The 17,489-nt window shown below is 43.3% G+C and overlaps 1 protein-coding gene across 4 annotated transcripts in view; it reads right to left on the reverse strand.

Annotated features, from left to right (window-relative positions):
* SAMD8 (sterile alpha motif domain containing 8) overlaps positions 1–17,489 on the reverse strand; it is a 124,303-nt gene that overhangs the window by 5,469 nt on the left and 101,345 nt on the right. For all 4 annotated transcript variants that reach the window (XM_069753021.1, XM_069753022.1, XM_069753023.1 and 1 more), the window contains one exon: positions 5,955–6,105. In XM_069753021.1, coding sequence (XP_069609122.1) covers positions 5,955–6,105 — 151 coding nt within the window. The remainder of the gene's footprint in view (positions 1–5,954; positions 6,106–17,489) is intronic.

The raw sequence follows: 17,489 nt of genomic DNA on the forward strand, positions 1-17,489 counted from the left end.
CCTGTGTGCCTAAACATTGGAGCTCCCCCACATGTGACCCCATTTTGGAAACTAGACCCCCCAAGGAACTTATCTAGATGCATAGTGAGCACTTTGAACCCCCAGGTGCTTCACAAATTGATCAGTAAAAATGAAAAAGTACTTTTTTTTCACAAAAAATTTATTTTGGCCCCAATTTGTTCATTTCCACATGGGCAACAGGATAAAATGGATCCTAAAATTTATTGGGCAATTTCTCCTGAGTACAGTGATACCTCACATGTGAGGATAAACCACTGTTTGGGCACACGGCCGGGCTTGGAAGGGAAGGAGCGCCATTTGACTTTTTGAATGAAAAATTAGCTCCAATCGTTAGCTGACACAATGTCGCGTTTGGAGAGCCCCTGTGTGCCTAAACATTTGAGCTCCCCCACATGTGACCCCATTTTGGAAACTAGACCTCCCATGGAACTAACCTAGATGTGCGGTGACCACTTTAAACCCCAAGTGCTTCACAGAAGTTTATAACGCAGAGCCGTGAAAATAAAAAATCATTTTTCTTTCCTCAAAAATTATTTTTTAGCCCGCAATTTTTTATTTTCACAAGAGTAACAGGAGAAATTGGACCCCAAAAGTTGTTGTCTAGTTTGTATTTTTCTTTCCTCAAAATGATGTTTTAGCAAGCAATTTTTTATTTTCACAAGGGTAACAGGAGAAATTAGACCCCAATAATTGTTGCCCAGTTTGTCCTGAGTACGCTGATACCCCATATGGGGGGGTAAACTACTGATTGGGCACATGTCGGGGCTCGGAAGGGAAGTAGTGGCGTTTTGAAATGCAGACTTTGATGGAATGGTCTGCGGGCGTCACGTTGCATTTGCAGAGCCCCTGATGTGGGGGGGGGGGGGGGTTACTGTTTAGGCACAAGTAACCCTATTTTGGAAACTAGACCCCCAAAGGAACTTATCTAGATATGTGGGGAGCACTTTGAACCCCCAAGTGCTTCACAGAATTTTATAACGCAGAGCCGTGAAAATAAAAAAATATATTTTTCTTTCCTCAAAAATGATGTTTTAGCAAGCAGTTTTTTATTTTCACAAGGGTAGCAGGAGAAATTGGACCCCAATAGTTGTTGCCCAGTTTGTCCCGAGTATGCTGGTACCCCATATGTGGGGGTAAACCACTGTTTTGGCGCATGTCGGGGCTCAGAAGGGAGGGAGCACCATTTGACTTTTTGAATACAAGATTGGCTGGAATCAATGGTGATGCCATGTTGCGTTTGGAGACCCCCTGATGTGCCTAAACAGTGGAAACCCCTCAATTCTACCTCCAACACTAACCCCAACACACCCCTAACCACAGCCCTAACCCCAACACACCCCTAACCCTAATCCCAACCCTAAACATAATTCTAACCCTAATCCAAACCCTAACCCCAACACATCCCTAACCACAACCCTAACCCCAACACACCCCTAACCATAACCCTCACCACAAGCCTAATCTTAACCCTATTTCCAACCCTAGCCCTAAGGCTGTGTGCCCACGTTGCGGATTTGTGTGAGATTTTTCCGCACCATTTTTGAAAAATCCGCGGGTAAAAGGCACTGCGTTTTACCTGCGGATTTACCGTGGATTTCCAGTGTTTTTTGTGCAGATTTCACCTGCGGATTCCTATTAAGGAACAGGTGTAAAACGCTGTGGAATCCGCACAAAGAATTGACATGCTGCGAAAAATACAACACAGCGTTCCCGCGCGGTATTTTCCGCACCATGAGCACAGCGGATTTGGTTTTCCATAGGTTTACGTGGAACTGTAAAGCTAATGGAAAACTGCTACGAATCCGCAGCGACCAATCCGCTGCGGATCCGCAGCCAAATCCGCACCGTGTGCACATAGCCTAATTCTAAGGGTATATGCACACGATGCGGAAAACGCGGCGGATCCACAGCGTTTCCGCCGCTGCGGGTCCACAGCAGTTTCCCTTGCGTTTACAAAAAACGCTGCGCACATGCTGCGGAAAAAACTGTGTGGAAACGCAGCGGTTTACATTCTGCTCATTTCACTTCTTTCTGCGGATTCCGCAGCGGTTTTACAACTGCTCCAATAGAAAACCGCAGTGGAATCCGCAGAAAAACTGTGGTAAATCCGCAGCGGTTTTGCACTGCGGATTTATAAAAACCGCTGCGAAAAAATCCGCAGAGGACCAGAATACTTGTGCACATTCCCTAACCCTAACTCTAGCTGTAGTGGAAAAAAAAATTCTTTATTTTATTATTGTCCCTACCTATGGGGGTGATAAAGGGGGGTCATTTACTTTTTTTTTTATTTTGATCACTGTGATGTTTTGACGGATCGGTGGCTTGGGGGGCGATCGGTGGGGTATCATATCAGTGTTTCCAGCCATGGCCGATGATAATGCAGCATCGGCCATGGCTGGATTGTAATATTTCACCATTTTTTAGGTGAAATATTACAAATCGCTCTGATTGGCAGTTTCACTTTCAACAGCCAATCAGAGCGATCGTAGCCACGGGGGTGGCGGGGTGGCGTCATGGGTCGGGAAGGGGTTAATGACCTGGCCATTTTTTGCAATTCTGACCAATGTTTCAACGGATCCCAGCGATTCTGAGATTGTTTTTTCATGACATATTGGGCTTCATGTTAGCGGTAAATTTACGTCAATAATTTTTCAGTTTATTTGTGGAAAAAATCAGAAATTTGGCGAAAATTTAGCAATTTTCAATTTTTTTAATTTTATTCTGTTAAACCAGAGAGTTATGTGACAAAATAATGAATAAATAACATTTCCCACATGTCTACTTTACATCAGCACAATTTTGGAAACAATTTTTTTTTGTTAGTAAGGTATAAGGGTTAAAAGTTGACCAGTAGTGATGAGCGAGTGTACTCGTTGCTTGGGTGACCTCCGAGTATTAGTTAGTGTTCGGAGATTAAGTTTTCATCGCTGCAGTTGAATGATTTACAGCTACTAGCCTGCTTGATTACATGTGAGGATTCCCTAGCAACCAGGCAACCCCCACATGTACTCAGCCTGGCTAATAGCTGTAAGGCTAGGGTCACATTGCGTTAGCAGCAGTCCGTTCAGCACATACGCTAACGGGCTGCTGCTAGCGCAAGTGCCTGCGCTACATCACGCTAGTGCAGATGGAGCTTCTGCTAGCTCCATCTGCGCTAGCAGTGACGGACCCGGAAACGCTGCAGCCCGCGTCTCGGGTCCGTCACTCAATCACTGCACATCACTAGCGCACGCCCATTCTGGGCGTGCACTAGGCGATGCGTCCGACATTGCATTCACTGGCGGCGTTAACGGAGTACGTTACACCACGTTATGCCGTGGTGTAACGTAATCCTGTTGGGGTTAGGGTTATGGTTAGGATTAGGGTTAGGGGGGGGTTGGGGTTAGGGATGTGTTAGGGCTGGAGTTAGAATTGAGGAATTTCCACTGTTTAGGCACATCAGGAGGTCTCCAAGCGCGACATGGTGCCACCATTGATTCCAGCCAATTTGCGTTTAAAAAGTCAAACGGTGCTTCTGAGCTCTGCCGTGCGCCCAAACAGTGGTTTACCCCCACATATGGGGTATCAGCGTAATCAGGACAAATTGCACAACAACTTTGGGGGTCTAGTTTCTCCTTGGGAAAATAGAAAATTGCAGGCTAAAAAATCCTTTTTGTGAAAAAAATAAAAAAATTTTTTTCTTCACGGCTATGCGTTATAAACTTCTGTGAAGCACTTGGGGGTTCAAAATGCTCACCACACATCTAGATAAGTTCCTTGGGGGGTCTAGTTTTCAAAATGGGGTCACTTGTGGGGGGTTTCTACTGTTTAGGCACATCAGGGACTCTGCAAACGTAACATGACGACCGCAGACCGTTCCATCAAAGTCTGCATTTCAAAATGTCACTACTTCCCTTCCGAGCCCTGACGTGTGCCCAAAATGTGGTTTTCCCCCACATATGGGGTACCAGTGTACTCAGGACAAACTGGACAAAATCTTTCGGGGTTCAGTTTATCCTGTTACCCTTGTGAAAATAACAAATTGCGGGCTAAATAATTTTTTGAGGAAAAAAAAATGATTGTTTATTTTAACAGCTCTGCGTGATAAACGTCTGTGAAGCAAATGGGGGTTCAAAGTGCTCACCACACATCTCAATAAGTTCCTAGGGGGGTCTAGTTTCCAAAATGGGGTCACTTGTGGGGGAACTCCAATGTTTAGGCACACGGGGGCTCTCCATACGCGACATGGTGTCCGCTAATGATTGGAGCTAATTTTCCATTTAAAAAGTCAAATGGTGCTCCTTCCCTTCCGAGCCCTGCCGTGCGCCCAAACCGTGGTTCCCCCCACATATAGGGTTTCAGCGTACTCGGGACAAATTGGACAATTTTGGGGTCCACTTTCTCCTTTTACCCTTGGAAAAATAAAAAAAATCGTTGCTAAAAGATCATTTTTATGACTAAAATGTTAGGCTGCAGTCACACAAGCAGTATTTGGTCAGTATTTTACATCAGTATTTGTAAGCCAAAACCATTGTTGCTCGGGTGACCTCCGAGTATTTGTTAGTGTTCGGAGATTAAGTTTTCATCGCTGCAGTTGAATGATTAGGGTATGTGCTGCAGATCAGCAATTGATTTACAATACGATGTAAATCAATGAGAAAAAAAAATGCTGTGCACACTTTGCGGAAAATCCGCTGCGGAAACGCTGCGGTTTAAAAGTAGCATGTCACTTCTTTTTTGTGAATCTGCAGTGTTTTTGTACCCATTCCATTATAGAAAACCGCAGGGGTAAAAAAACGCAGCAAATGCGCAAGAAAACCGCAGCAAAAACGCACAAAAAACGCTGCGGAACCGCACAAAAAACGCGACAAATCCGCAGGTGCGTTTTCTGCCAGGAGAGGCAGAATCCGCACCAGAAATTCCTAAGCCTAATCCGCAACGTGTGCACAAAGCCTTAGGCTTGGTTCACATTGCGTTCAGGGGCAAAAGAAAGTGTTTACTTTGGTGGCCAAAAGTATATTTGTACTGTAGCAAAATATGTAAAAAGTCAAAAGGGGTGACCGTAACCCACTGAATATGGTCACTTTTACACAAAAAAACCCCTATGTTTTAGAAAAAAATATTTATTTTTGCATCGCTTTATTCTGAGAAACTGATACATAACTTATTTTTCCGCTGAATGAGCTGTATGGTGGCTTGTTTTTTGAGGGATAAGAGATCATAGATATCATTTATTTCTTTTTTATGGTGTTCACTAAAGGGGTTAACTAGTGGGACAGTCGTTCCAGACCAACCAAGTTTAACCTTGCACCAATATAAATTTACCACATATGGTAGGTTAATGCTCCTGCATTCTAGCAGGTCCAGTCCCCATCTGTCAGACATAACTGCACAGACTACTCATTGAATGCTATGCAGCAAACACAGTAGATTAATAAGTGCGCCTATGGATTCTGGGTACCCCAGTCACATTGGAAGAATAAATATTAAATAAATATATGCTCCCTGTAACATATGAGGGAAAAATAAAGGTACGGTAATAAAATAAAATGTCTCCAACACAAAAAACAAAAGCAAATAAATCCCTATTTCCCCTCCATATATTACATACATATAATATGTATCACACAAACAAGACTGAGGGGGGAGGTAGTAAGGAATTCATTCCTCTTCTAGGTCATGTAAGCCTCTTGAGGCTAAGAACAAACCTCTATAGACCTATACATTCTGGAAAAAAAAGGTGCAACGTCAAAAGGGCAATATAAAGCACTCAAAAATGCTAAGAAAAAAATGCATGTAACCTAATATACCGTACTTACTGTAAATGGTGCAAAAAATTTGCAACATCAAAAACTAAACAAAAGCTCATCGTGGGAAACCGTTATATACGCAGATGCAAGGGGGTTACGCATATAGTTTCATATGTTACTATGTGAATTTGTGCGACTACTTACATTCTGTGACGAAAAAATTCAGCATGGTGAGGACCACAGTGTGACCACTGAACATGTAGTCTCCACAAGTATGTACTCCAGTAAGCGTCATACCAAACCCACTCCAGATTGCAAAGGCACGCTGAAGCTTGGCCCACATATTATCATACAGCTGAAATGACAAGTCACAATAGTCATTAAAAAACAGACAACATTTATTCAAGTGCTGCAGGTTTCATGCATTAAGTAGATGACAGAAAAGGAGCACATCTTTAATTTGGTACAATTTATGATTACATCACCACTCTGCTTTTAGACACTTCACACAAAATGGGCATGAAAAGTGAATAATACACATAAAAGATGTTGTGCACATGTGAATATATATATATATCCCCTTTACCCCCAAGGGTGGTTTGCACGTTAATGACCAGGCCAATTTTTACAATTCTGACCACTGTCCCTTTATGAGGTTATAACTCCGAAACGCTTCAACGGATCCTGGTGATTCTGACATTGTTTTCTCGTGACATATTGTACTTCATGATAGTGGTAAAATTTCTTTGATAGTACCTGCGTTTATTTGTGAAAAAAACGGAAATTTGGCGAAAATTTTGAAAATTTTGCAATTTTCAAACTTTGAATTTTTATGCAATTAAATCACAGAGATATGTCACACAAAATACTTAATAAGTAACATTTCCCACATGTCTCCTTTACATCAGCATAATTTTGGAACCAATTTTTTTTTTTGTTAGGGAGTTATAAGGGTTAAAAGTTGACCAGCAATTTCTCATTTTTACAACACCATTTTTTTTTAGGGACCACGTCTCATTTGAAGTCATTTTGAGGGGTCTATATGATAGAAAATGCCCAAGTGTGACACCATTCTAAAAACTGCACCCCTCAAGGTGCTCAAAACCACATTCAAGAAGTTTATTAACCCTTCAGGTGTTTAATAGGAATTTTTGGAATGTTTAAATAAAAATGAACATTTAACTTTTTTACACAAAAAATTTACTTCAGCTCCAATTTGTTTTATTTTACCAAGGGTAACAGGAGAAATTGGACCCAAAAAGTTGTTGTCCAATTTGTCCTGAGTACGCTGATACCCCATATGTGGCAGTAAACCACTGTTTGGGCGCATGGGAGAGCTCGGAAGGGAAGGAGCGCTATTTGACTTTTCAATGCAAACTTGACAGGAATTGAGATGGGACGCCATGTTGCGTTTGGAGAGCCACTGATGTGCCTAAACATTGAAACCCCCCACAAGTGACACCATTTTGGAAAGTAGACCCCCTAAGGAACTTATCTGGATGTGTGGTGAGCACTTTGACCCACCAAGTGCTTCACAGAAGTTTATAATGCAGAACCGTAAAAATAAAAAATCATATTTTTTCACAAAAATTATATTTTTGCCCCCAATTTTTTATTTTTCCAAGGGTAAGAGAAGAAATTGGACCTCAAAAGTTGTTGTCCAATTTGTCCTGAGTACGCTGATACCCCATATGTGGCAGTAAACCACTGTTTGGGCGCATGGGAGAGCTCGGAAGGGAAGGAGCGCAGTTTGACTTTTCAATGCAAAATTGACAGAAATTGAGATGGGACGCCATGTTGCGTTTGGAGAGCCACTGATGTGCCTAAACATTGAAACCCCCCACAAGTGACACCATTTTGGAAAGTAGACCCCCTAAGGAACTTATCTAGAGGTGTGGTGAGCACTTTGACCCACCAAGTGCTTCACAGAAGTTTATAATGCAGAACCGTAAAAATAAAAAATCATATTTTTTCACAAAAATTATATTTTTGCCCCCAATTTTTTATTTTTCCAAGGGTAAGAGAAGAAATTGGACCTCAAAAGTTGTTGTCCAATTTGTCCCGAGTACGCTGATACCCCATATGTGGCAGTAAACCACTGTTTGGGCGCATGGGAGAGCTCGGAAGGGAAGGAGCGCCGTTTGACTTTTCAATGCAAAATTGACAGGAATTGAGATGGGACGCCATGTTGCGTTTGGAGAGCCACTGATGTGCCTAAACATTGAAACCCCCCACAAGTGACACCATTTTGGAAAGTAGACCCCCTAAGGAACTTATCTGGATGTGTGGTGAGCACTTTGACCCACCAAGGGCTTCACAGAAGTTTATAATGCAGAGCCATAAAAATAAAACAAAATTTTTTTCCCACAAAAATTATTTTTTAGCCCCCAGTTTTGTATTTTCTCTAGGGTAAGAGGAGAAATTGGACCACAAAAGTTGTTGTCCAATTTGTCCTGAGTACGCTGATACCCCATATGTGGGGGGGAACCACCGTTTGGGCGCATGGGAGGGTTCGGAAGGGAAGGAGCGCCATTTGGAATGCAGACTTAGATGGAATGGTCTGCAGGCGTCACATTGCGTTTGCAGAGCCCCTAATGTACCTAAACAGTAGAAACCCCCCACAAGTGACACCATTTTGGAAAGTAGACCCCCTAAGGAACTCATCTTGATGTGTTGTGAGAGCTTTGAACCCCCAAGTATTTCACTACAGTTTATAACGCAGAGCCATGCAAATAAAAAATATTTTTTTTTCCACAAAAATTATATTTTAGCCCCCAGTTTTGTATTTTTCCAAGGTTAGCAGGAGAAATTGGACCCTAAATGTTGTTGTCCAATTTGTCCTGAGTACGCTGATACCCGATATGTGGGGGGGAACCACCGTTTGGGCGCATGGGAGGGCTCGGAAGGGAAGGAGCATCATTTGGAATGCAGACTTAGATGGATTGGTCTGCAGGCGTCACATTGCGTTTGCAGAGCCCCTAATGTACCTAAACAGTAGAAACCCCCCACAAGTGACCCCATATTGGAAACTAGACCCCTCAATGAACTTATCTAGATGTGTTGTGAGAACTTTGAACCCCCAAGTGTTTCACTACAGTTTATAACGCAGAGCCGTGAAAATAAAAAATCTTTTTGTTTTCCCACAAAAATTATTTTTTAGCCCCCAGTTTTGTATTTTCCCAAGGGTAACAGGAGAAATTGGTCCACAAAAGTTGTTGTCCAATTTGTCCTGAGTACGCTGATACCCGATATGTGGGGGGGAACCACCGTTTGGGCGCATGGGAGGGCTCGGAAGCGAAGGAGCATCATTTGGAATGCAGACTTAGATGGATTGGTCTGCAGGCGTCACATTGCGTTTGCAGAGCCCCTAATGTACCTAAACAGTAGAAACCCCCCACAAGTGACCCCATATTGGAAACTAGACCCCTCAATGAACTTATCTAGATGTGTTGTGAGAACTTTGAACCCCCAAGTGTTTCACTACAGTTTATGACGCAGAGCCGTGAAAATAAAAAATCTTTTTGTTTTCCCACAAAAATTATTTTTTAGCCCCCAGTTTTGTATTTTCCCAAGGGTAACAGGAGAAATTGGTCCACAAAAGTTGTTGTCCAATTTGTCCTGAGTACGCTGATACCCGATATGTGGGGGGGAACCACCGTTTGGGCGCATGGGAGGGCTCGGAAGGTAAGGAGCATCATTTGGAATGCAGACTTAGATGGATTGGTCTGCAGGCGTCACATTGCGTTTGCAGAGCCCCTAATGTACCTAAACAGTAGAAACCCCCCACAAGTGACCCCATATTGGAAACTAGACCCCTCAATGAACTTATCTAGATGTGTTGTGAGAACTTTGAACCCCCAAGTGTTTCACTACAGTTTATAACGCAGAGCCGTGAAAATAAAAAATCTTTTTGTTTTCCCACAAAAATTATTTTTTAGCCCCCAGTTTTGTATTTTCCCAAGGGTAACAGGAGAAATTGGTCCACAAAAGTTGTTGTCCAATTTGTCCTGAGTACGCTGATACCCCATATGTTGGGGTAAACCCCTGTTTGGGCACACAGGAGAGCTCGGAAGGGAAGGAGCACTGTTTTACTTTTTCAACGCAGAATTGGCTGGAATTGAGATCGGACGCCATGTCGTGTTTGGAGAGCCCCTGATGTGCCGAAACAGTGGAAACCCCCCAATTATAACTGAAACCCTAATCTAAACACACCCCTAACCCTAATTCCAACGGTAACCCTAACCACACCTCTAACCCTGACACACCCCTAACCCTAATCCCAACCCTATTCCCAACTGTAAATGTAATCTAAACCCTAACCCTAACTTTAGCCCCAACCCTAACTGTAGCCCCAACCCTAACCCTAATCCTAGCCCTAGCCCTAACCCTAACCCTAGCCCTAACCCTAGCCCTAACCCTAGCCCTAACCCTAGCCCTAACCCTAGCCCTAGCCCTAGCCCTAACCCTAGCCCTAACCCTAGCCCTAACCCTAGCCCTAACCCTAGCCCTAACCCTAACCCTAGCCCTAACCCTAGCCCTAACCCTAGCCCTAACCCTAGCCCTAGCCCTAACCCTAGCCCTAACCCTAGCCCTAATGGGAAAATGGAAATAAATACATTTTTTTTTATTTTTCCCTAACTAAGGGGGTGATGAAGGGGGGTTTGATTTACTTTTATAGCGAGTTTTTTAGCGGATTTTTATGATTGGCAGCCGTCACACACTGAAAGACCCTTTTTATTGCAAAAAATATTTTTTGCAATACCACATTTTGAGAGCTATAATTTTTCCATATTTTGGTCCACAGAGTCATGTGAGGTCTTGTTTTTTGCGGGACGAGTTGACGTTTTTATTGAAAACATTTTTGGGCACGTGACATTTTTTTATCGCTTTTTATTCCGATTTTTGTGAGGAAGAATGACCAAAAGCCAGCTATTCATGAATTTCTATTGGGGGAGGCGTTTATACCGTTCCGCGTTTGGTAAAATTGATAAATCAGTTTTATTCTTCGGGTCAGTACGATTACAGCGATACCTCATTTATATCATTTTTTTATGGTTTGGTGCTTTTATACGATAAAAACTATTTTACAGAAAAAATAATTATTTTTGCATCGCTTTATTCTCAGGACTATAACTTTTTTATTTTTTTGCTGATGATGCTGTATGGCGGCTCTTTTTTTGCGGGACAATATGACGCTTTCAGCGGTACCATGGTTATTTATATCTGTCCTTTTGATCGCGTGTTATTCCACTTTTTGTTCGGCGGTATGATAATAAAGCGTTGTTTTTTGCCTCGTTTTTTTTTTTTTTTTCTTACGGTGTTTACTGAAGGGGTTAACTAGTGGGCCAGTTTTATAGGTCGGGCCGTTACGGACGCGGCGATACTAAATATGTGTACTTTTATTGTTTTTTTTTTTTTATTTAGATGAAGAAATGTATTTATGGGAATAATATTTTTTTTTTTTTTTCATTATTTTGGAATATTTTTTTTTATTTTTTTTACACATTTGGAAATTTTTTTTTTTACTTTTTTACTTTGTCCCAGGGGGGGACATCACAGATCAGTGATCTGACAGTTTGCACAGCACTCTGTCAGATCACTGATCTGATAGGAGTGCAGGCTGCTTCACAGTGCCTGCTCTGAGCAGGCTCTGTGAAGCCACCTCCCTCCCTGCAGGACCCGGATCCGCGGCCATCTTGGATCCGGGGCTCGAGCAGGGAGGGAGGTGAGGAGACCCTCGCAGCAACGCGATCACATCGCGTTGCTGCGGGGGGCTCAGGGAAGCCCGCAGGGAGCCCCCTCCCTGCGCGGTGCTTCCCTGCACCGCCGGCACATCGCGATCATCTTTGATCGCGGTGTGCCAGGGGTTAATGTGCCGGGGGCGGTCCGTGACCGCTCCTGGCACATAGTGCCGGATGTCAGCTGCGATAAGCAGCTGACACCCGGCCGCGATCGGCCGCGCTCCCCCCGTGAGCGCGGCCGATCGGCTATGACGTACTATCCCGTCCAGGGTCAGATAAGCCCAGGGCACCTCGACGGGATAGTACGTCTAAGGTCACAGAGGGGATATATATATATAAATATAAATACACACACGTACATACACATATATAGATACTAGCTATTGAACCCGTTCTACGCCCGGGTGGAGAGCATTTATATTGGTATATGGTCTCCATCCTGGTATGTGCTGCTTCATCCTGCGTCCCCATCCTGTCATGTGCTGCTCCCATCCTGCACCCCCATTCTGTCAGGTGCTGCACCCATCCTGCGCCCCCATCCTGTCATGTGCTGCACCCATCCTGCGCCCCCATCCTGTCATGTGCTGCACCCATCCTGCGCCCCCATCCTGTCATGTGCTGCACCCATCCTGCGTCCCCATCCTGTCATGTGCTGCTCCCATCCTGCGCCTCCATTCTGACATGTGCTGCACCCATCCTGCGCCTCCATTCTGACATGTGCTGCTCCCATCCTGCGCCACCGTTCTTTAATTTGCTGCTCCCATCCATATGCCCCATACGCTGCTCCATAAAGGTTTATGGCCCCCATAAGATGCTCCATAGTATATGCCCCGTACACTGCTCCATAAAGGTTGATGGCCCCACCACCCCCATAGCTTCCCCTTGTACAGCCACACACCCCCATAGCTTCCCCATGTATAGCACAACACCCCCATAGACTCCTCATGCCCATCCAAACATCCCGTACACATGGAAAAAAATGAACACCACATACTCACCTCGGTCCCATTCCCTGGCGCTCTGCTTGTCTCCTTGCCTCCGATGCGCTGATTCTCCGCACAGCAGCACACAGCTGACGCAATGAAATGAGGTCATCATGTCAGCTGTTTCACAGGCTGATTGATGGAGGAAGTGGCTGGAAGCCCCTCCTCCACCAATGCAGTCAGCGGCTCCCATGGAGACAACGGAGAAGGCGAGGGGGGGGTGGGCACGATGCGGCCTGTGGACCTCCGTTTTCCAGTCCCTCAGCATTTTCAGTCCGCGGGCTGGATGCGGCCCGCGGGTGGAACTTTGCCCAGGTCTGACCTAGGCTATATTCATGGTGGATTTCACTTATTTCCACATGAATAGTTAAATAAATGTACTCCTTACCATAACCTTCAGACTGTAGTGACATTGGGAGTTACTTGCTATCTGATTGGAGATTAAAACAGTGCCGGTTGTCCAACATACACATGCAGACTAGCAGCAGTGTGGTGAAACTCCACTTGGTTAGTTCAATAGAAATCCAAATGTGGATCTGGGCATGTGTAGATGCCGGCAGTCTGTCTGCATCAGCTTAGTGTGAAGCATCATGCAACACACCAGCACAGAGAGCGCATACGTGGTTCTGGATAATCTTAAGAATTCAATATAGTCAGTAAAACGGTGTTTGTTGGTATATTATAAATTACACAGAGAACTGAGGCAATTCTAAGGCCATGTTCTCACAACGTTTTTGCCTTATGTTTAGTGTGTACTAAACTGATGTATACAATAAATGCGCATTTAGGTCTACTGCCAGAAGGAAGAGGAAAAATAATTGCCTGTTTAGATTCTGTCTGGCTAATATACCTTTCGAAACATACACAAAAAAAGGCTGGTGTTAGGGTATGTTTCCACGGTCAGGAATGGCTCAGCATTTGCTCAGGATTTGACGCAGGTAAAATCTGCATCTGATGTCACTGGCAGGTCACCTGCATTTTTGATGCGGATTTTCATGTGTTTTTTTCACGCAGATTTGTGTGTTTTGTAAGCTAAATAAAGATATACAAAAAAAAGAATTGGGATGTAATTTCCTTGTCCAATCTCTTCTTTTACATACTCCATTGAAGAATAATGTTTACACACACTGATAAATAATAGATCCATTATCTATCTATCTATCTATCTATCTATCCATCTATCTCTATAAGAAAAAAAGAGAATTAGAGAATTAGAGCAGCACAAACAGAAAGTCTGAGTGCAGAGCTCCCCAGGCAAATACCAATCTCAATTACAAAAAAGAAAAATTGGAGGCAGCACACCATTTGTAGTGAAAAAGATCTATCTAGCTCTATAGCTATATCTATCTATTGATATATCTATCGATAGATAATAGATAGATAATAGATAGATCTATAGATACAGTGGCTTGCAAAAGTATTCGGCCCCCTGGAACTTTTCAACCTTTTCCACATATCACGCTTCAAACATAAAGATACCAAATGTAAATTTTTGGTGAAGAATCAACAACAAGTGGAACACAATTGTGAAGTTAAACAAAATTTATAGGTTATTTTAAATTTTTGTGGAAATTCAAAAATTGAAAAGTGGGGCGTGCAATATTATTCGGCCACTTTAACTTAATACTTTTTTGCGCCACCTTTTGCTGCGATTACAGCTGCAATTTGCTTGGGGTATGTCTCTATCAGTTTTGTACATCGAGAGACTGAAATTCTTGCCCACTCTTCCTTGGCAAACAGCTCGAGCTTAGTGAGGTTTGATGGAGATCGTTTGTGAATAGCAGTTTTCAGCTCTTTCCACAGATTCTCGATTGGATTGAGGTCTGGACTTTGACTTGTCCATTCTAACACCTGCATACATTTATTTGTGAACCATTCCATGGTAGATTTTGCTTTATGTCTGGGATCATTGTCTTGTTGGAAGACAAATCTCCGTTCCAGTCTCCTGTCTTTTGCAGACTCCTACAGGTTTTCTTCAAGAATGGTCCTGTATTTGGCTCCATCCATCTTCCCATCAATTTTAACCATATTCCCTGTCCCTGAAGAAAAGCAGGCCCAAACCATGATGCTGCCACCACCATGTTTAACAGTGGGGATGGTGTGTTCAGGGTGATGAGCTGTGTTGCCTTTATGCCAAAACATAACGTTTGGCATTGTTGCCAAAAAAGTTCAAATTTGGTTTTATCTGACCAGAGCTCCTTCTTCCACATGTTTGGTGTGTCTTCCAGGTGGCTTGTTGCAAACTTTAAACAACACTTTTTATGGATATCTTTGAGAAACGGCTTTCTTTTTGCCACTCTTCCAAAAAGGCCAGATATGTGCAGAGAAAGACTCATTGTTGTCCTATGGACAGACTGTCCCACCTCAGCTGTAGATCTCTGCAGTTCATCCAGAGTGATCATGAGCCTCTTGGCTGCATCAGTCTTCTCCTTGTTTGAGATGAAAGTTTAGAGGGACTGCCGGTCTTGGTAGATTTGCAGTGGTATGATACTCCTTCCATTTCAATATGATCGCTTGCACGGTGCTCCTTGGGATCTTTAACCCCTTCCCAACCTGTGACAAAGCATGGTCGGAACGCACTCCTGCAGGTTGGGTGAAAGGGTTAATTGAAATTTCACCCACCCTGCAGGTACAGGAAGAGTTGTACTTGAGCCCGGGGCCGGGGGGGGGGGGGGGGGGAGTGGATTTGCAACCCCGTGGCTACGACCACTCTGATTGGCTGTTGAAAGTGAAACAGTCAATCAGAGCAATGGTAGTATTTCACCAATGAAAATTGGTGAAATATTACAATCCATCCATGGTCGATGCGGCAGTATAAAAAAAAAAAAAAAAAAAAAAGTAAATAAACCCCCCCTTTAACACCCCATAGGTAGGGAAAATAATGAAATAAAGAAAAAAAAATTAGTCTTATTTTTCCACTAGGGTTAGGGTTGCAATTAGGGTTAGAATTAGGATTATAATTAGGCTATGTACATACGGTGCGGATTTGGCTGCGGATCCGCAGTGGATTGGCCGCTGCATATTTGTAGCAGTTTTCCATCACGTTTGCAGTACCATGTAAACCTATGGTTTACCTGTGCCCATGGTGCGGAAAATACCGAGCGTAAACGCTGCGTTGTATTTTCCGCAGCATGTCAATTCTTTGTGCAGATTCCGCAGCGTTTTACACCTGTTCCTCAATAGGAATCCACAGGTGAAATCCGCAAAAAAAACCACTGGAAATCCACGGTAAATCAAACGCAGTGCGTTTTACCTACGGAATTTTCAAAAACAGTGAGGAAAAATCTGCACACAAATCCGCAACGTGGGCACAGGGTTAGGGTTGGAATTAGAGTTAAGATTAGGGTTAGGGGTGTGATGGGGTTAGGGTTAGGCTTGGGGTAAGGGTTGGGATTAGGGTTATGTTTAGAGTTGGGATTAAGGTTAGGGGTGTGTTGGGGTTAGTGTTGGAGTTAGAATAGAGGGGTTTCCACTGTTTACGCACATCAGGGGGTCTCCAAATGCGACATGGCGCCACCATTGATTCCAGCTAATCTTGCGTTCAAAAAAGTGGTGCTCCCTCCCTTCCGCGCCCCAACGTGCGCCCAAACAGTGGTTTACCTAAACATATGGGGCATAAACGTACTCAGGAAAAATTGCACAACAACTTTGGGGGCCTAATTTCTCCTGTTATCCTAGGGGGAAAAAAATGGGGGCTAAAAAATGATTTTTGTGGGAAAAATTTTTTTTATTTTCACGGCTCTGCGTTATAAACTTCTGTGAAGCACTTGGGGGTTCAAAATGCTCACCACACATCTAGATTAGTTCCCTGGGAGGTCTAGTTTCCAAAATGGGGTCACTTGTGGGGGAGCTCGAATGTTTAGGCACACAGGGGATCTCCAAACGCGATATATGTTCGCTAATGATTTGAGCTATTTTTTCATTCAAAAATGGCGCTCCTTCCCTTCCGAGCCCTGCCGTGTGTCCAAACATGTGAGGTATCGGTGTACTCAGGAGAAATTGCCCAACAAATTTTAGGATCCATTTTGTCCTGTTGCCCATGTGAAAATGAAAAAATTGAGGCTAAAAACTTTTTTGTGAAAAAAAAAAAGTACTTTTTCATTTTTACGGCTCAATTTGTGACGCACCTGGGGGTTCAAAGTGCTCACTATGCATCTAGATAAGTTCCTTGGGGGGTCTAGTTTCCAAAATGGGGTCACTTGTGGGGGAGCTCCAATGTTTAGGCACACAGGGGCTCTCCAAACGCGACATGGTGTTCGCTAACAATTCAAGCTATTTTTTCATTCAATAAGTCAAATGTCGTTCCTTCCCTTCCGAGCCCTGTCATGCGCCCAGTGGTTATCCCCACATATGGGGTATCGGCGTACTCGGGACAAATTGTACAACAACTTTCGGCGTCCAGTTTCTCCTTTTGCCCTTGGGAAAATAAAACAATTGTTGCTAAAAGATTATTTTTGTGACTAAAAAGTTAAATGCTAATTTTTTCCTTCCATGTTGCTTCTGCTGCTGTGAAACACCTGAAGGGTTAATAAACTTCATGAATGTGGTTTTGATCACCTTGAGGAGTGCAGTTTTTAGAATGGTGTCACTTGTGGGTATTTTCAGCCATATAGACCCCTCAAACTAACTTCAAATGTGAGGTGGTCCCTAAAAAAATGGTTTTGCAAAATATGGTGTAAAAATGAGAAATCGCTGGTCAAATTTTAACCCTTATAGCTTCCTGCTGATGTAAAGTACACATGTTGGAAATGTTATTTATTAACTATTTTGTGTCACATAACTCTCTGGTTTAACAGAATGAAAATTCAAAATTTGAAAATTGCCAAATTTTCAACATTTTGTCAAATTTCCATTTTTTTTTTCACAAATAAACGCAAAAATTATCGACCTAAATTTCCCACTAACCTGAAGCCCAATATGTCACGAAAAAACAGTCTCAGAATCGCTAGGATCCGTTGACGCATTCCTGAGTTATTACCTCATAAAGGGACACTGGTCAGAAATGCAAAAAAATG

This window comes from Ranitomeya imitator, chromosome 2, assembly GCF_032444005.1.
Source record: "Ranitomeya imitator isolate aRanImi1 chromosome 2, aRanImi1.pri, whole genome shotgun sequence".
Taxonomy (NCBI): Eukaryota; Metazoa; Chordata; class Amphibia; order Anura; family Dendrobatidae; genus Ranitomeya; species Ranitomeya imitator.